At 36.6% G+C, this 3,217-nt stretch overlaps 1 protein-coding gene across 3 annotated transcripts in view; it reads left to right on the top strand.

Annotated features, from left to right (window-relative positions):
* Positions 1–1,611: 1,611 nt before the first annotated feature.
* Positions 1,612–3,217, top strand: part of LOC107587846 (dynactin subunit 1-like) — a 26,093-nt gene continuing 24,487 nt past the window's right edge. For all 3 annotated transcript variants that reach the window (XM_016275810.1, XM_016275809.1, XM_016275808.1), the window contains exon 1: positions 1,612–2,037. In XM_016275810.1, the coding sequence (XP_016131296.1) occupies positions 2,005–2,037 (33 nt within the window). In that variant the 5' untranslated portion in view covers positions 1,612–2,004. The remainder of the gene's footprint in view (positions 2,038–3,217) is intronic.

Genomic DNA, 3,217 nt, shown 5'->3' with positions numbered 1-3,217 from the left:
AACGTGCCCTGTTGATTCCTTGCCTGATAGAGTGTAACACTGTGTATTACCGATACAGATGAGAGCCACTGTTTTATAGAGTAGTCAGAGGAGAACAGCTGTCATTCTGTGATTTATTTGTGCATTGTCTGAATGTCTGCTCAGATTGACCCACAGTTGCTGTTACTGCAGTTACTGGTTTTTGTAAGCACAATGTTTTCAGCTGTGCACCTGTCCTTTCTAACTGTACTGTATAACGGTGAACAGTGAATGTGTTGCAAACATCAGCATTTGCTTTCTGTGCAGAATGCATAATACAGAAATAAGCCCACGGGGATTCAGTGCAGTTGTAGTTTATAAAGAGTGTTAATCCTGTCAGTGTGTATGTGTGTTTGTTTGTCAGTCTGTCGAGGCTGTGCGCACTTCTCCAACACTGAACTCACTCTCTGTGTACGGCTTTATATTGGAAGCTGCGTCACATTCAAATAGGCCTGGAGAGAAACAGAGAGGCTGAATAGAGAGCCGGCCTTAAAGAGACCTGCTGCCTTAAACATCATCTTATATGCTAAGCATGTGAACATTTGTGCGTGAATGTTGTTTTTCAACAACAAAATAATTGCCCAGGGTACCACAGTAAAAAGAGCTGTTAAATCAGTGATCATAGCCGTACATGGCCTTTAGTAATCCAGTGATTAATATGTAAAGGATAATGAACTGTCAGCTGGTTATTATCACAAATCCCAACAGTGTAATCAGGACTCTCTTGTATCACACTGAAGGAGTTTATTTTGCAATAATAAAGTATGTTATCATTGTTACTTACCACATAAACAAATAGACATAAATATTTATTTGAGTTTAAATTATTCTATTATATGAGAATATCTGCCTGTTGTGATGGTCAGTTATACAATTTAGTGTCGTTATGCAAGAATATTTTACAGCAGAATGTTGCCATTTTGTCATCAGAGTCAAGTATTTCAGAGCTATATAGCAATAATTTAATGTAATTTGATAATAATTATTTAATATAAAATCGAAATGCTAAAAAATTATTAAAACACAGTCACCTGTTTCAGTTGTGTAATAAACAAAAATGCTATTTATTTAATGTCTTAAAGGGTCAGAATATAAAGTGGCAATCAATATGTGTTAATAAATACATTTTGTAACTATGGGCTGATGGTCTTTTTAATTTGCTTTTGACTACTATTTTAGCTATAGCTGCACTTATTTAGTATATACTATTTTAGAATGTATTAATATTTTAAATTAGCTGTTATTTTTATATATTTTCAGTTTTTATCAAATTTTAGCCTTAGTCATTCTATAAATGTGACCCCCCCCCCCTCTGATTTTCTTATTTAGCTTTAATTAATTTCTATTTCATCTTTAGTTAATAACAGTACTGAGCTGCACTGTAAATTATAACAATTTGATCTCTAGGCCTGTACAGTGTGTATGTGAGAAGACTGGGAGAAATGACCCTCTATTCTTTTTTTAATCACTCAGTACAGTTACATGTTAAATACATTTACATGTTAATATAATTTTGCTGATTATTCAGTGTTGGAGGGCTTTAGGACCCAGTTCTGCCTCTTTTGCTCTCCTGCAGAAGGCAGCGCAGACATTAGCGCAGTTGCACTGCTCTCATACACTCACCTACCAACACAGATCAGTCAGACAGACTTACACACATCTCACTACAACTCAGTCGAATGCTGGGATCCTTCTGACATCTCACATGTTAGCGGGTTCATCTGAGCTCAGACATCCAGTAGAACCTCCTCTCGTGTCTCTCCCTGTGTCCCCTCTGGGGTTCAGTCTGTGCCTCTGCTGGAGCTGGACCAAAACGCACATCTCTGATACTCATCGTATGGACAAAGGCTTGAGTGATGAGAGTTAGGTGGAGATAGAGAAAGACAGACAGAGAGATAGAGAGACAGTGGGTTGGGGGGTTGAAAAGCCTTTGCTGGTTGCTGAAGCAAGGCAAGGAACTGTTGTCAACGGTGACGCAGGAGCAGCATGTCTCAAATGAAACGATACACTTACAGCAGGGTGAGTGACATACGGTGGACATACTTTCTGTTTCCGTCTGCCGCCGTACATGTGAATACATGCATGTTTTTACTTGTATTAAAGTAGAATTAGTGTGCAGTTGTGTATGATGCTGTGCAGGTGTTGTAGCATGTGTCAGGCGAGAGCATGCGTGGGCTCAGTCAGTCTTCTGGAATTTGTAATGCTCAGCTTTTGGCTAAAATGCATTTGCTTGTGTACAAACTCCTACAATCAATTGCAGTGTGTGTTTGAGGCAGTTTTTACTGCAGGCCAGTAATGCCATTTTTGACAGTTGCTGAGTAACACATTAAAAAAATCATGACACACAGATGAATAGGATACATTTTGATGTTCATTATTCAGCTAGACTTGTCTGCACTGTGTCATGTTATCTTGGACTAAAATTTTTTTGTAAAATCATATTAAATTTGATTCTGTTAAAGGGATAGTACACACAAAAATGAAAATGATCTCATCATTTACTCTTTCCAAACCTGTATGACTTTCTTTGGACAAAAAAAGTCAATGGGAACCAAGTTTGGTTACCAACATTCTTTAAAATATTTTGTTTTGTGTTCTGCATTCAAAAGGCATTCACATTTGGAACAACATGACAGTGAGTAAATTATGATAAAATTTTCATTTTGGTGGACTATCCCTTTTAACTTGACTACAGCCCAAATCCTAATATTAACAAACTGAATCAAATCCTTTAGCTCAACATTAGTCTTATTTCAAACCCTTTAAAATGTAGTAATAACTTTCTGGCTAGACCTATAAACATAAATCTTATGTCCTTTTCTTGCATGAAACATTAGACAGCACTACTATGAACATAAAAATCCAAAATGGACTGTTATTGAAAAGTGATCCCCACAAGGATAATAAAACCAGAATTCATTTATAACATTTGGAGCAGCCAGCAGTTCCCTGTGAGGAAAACATTAATAAACATAACAGATATGTCTTAATGTGAAAAGACAAAACGGTGAGGTGTTGTATGAGGGTTAGAAGATGCAGTATAATAGTTCAGTATAAAAACAATAGAAGTCAAGAAGTTGAAGTCTCCAACATGATAGAAAAACAAATGTGTGTGTTTATTTATTCATGTGTACTTATTCCCTGAAACATTTTATGGATTGTAAGAGCTCTTATAACAGAAGAGGGTAAGTGCTCAAAT

This window comes from Sinocyclocheilus grahami, unplaced genomic scaffold (genome assembly GCF_001515645.1).
Source record: "Sinocyclocheilus grahami isolate Dianchi unplaced genomic scaffold, SAMN03320097.WGS_v1.1 scaffold96.1, whole genome shotgun sequence".
Taxonomy (NCBI): domain Eukaryota; kingdom Metazoa; phylum Chordata; class Actinopteri; order Cypriniformes; family Cyprinidae; genus Sinocyclocheilus; species Sinocyclocheilus grahami.
The sequence above is the reverse complement of the archived record's forward strand: the minus strand, read 5'-3'. Positions and strand labels throughout refer to the sequence as shown.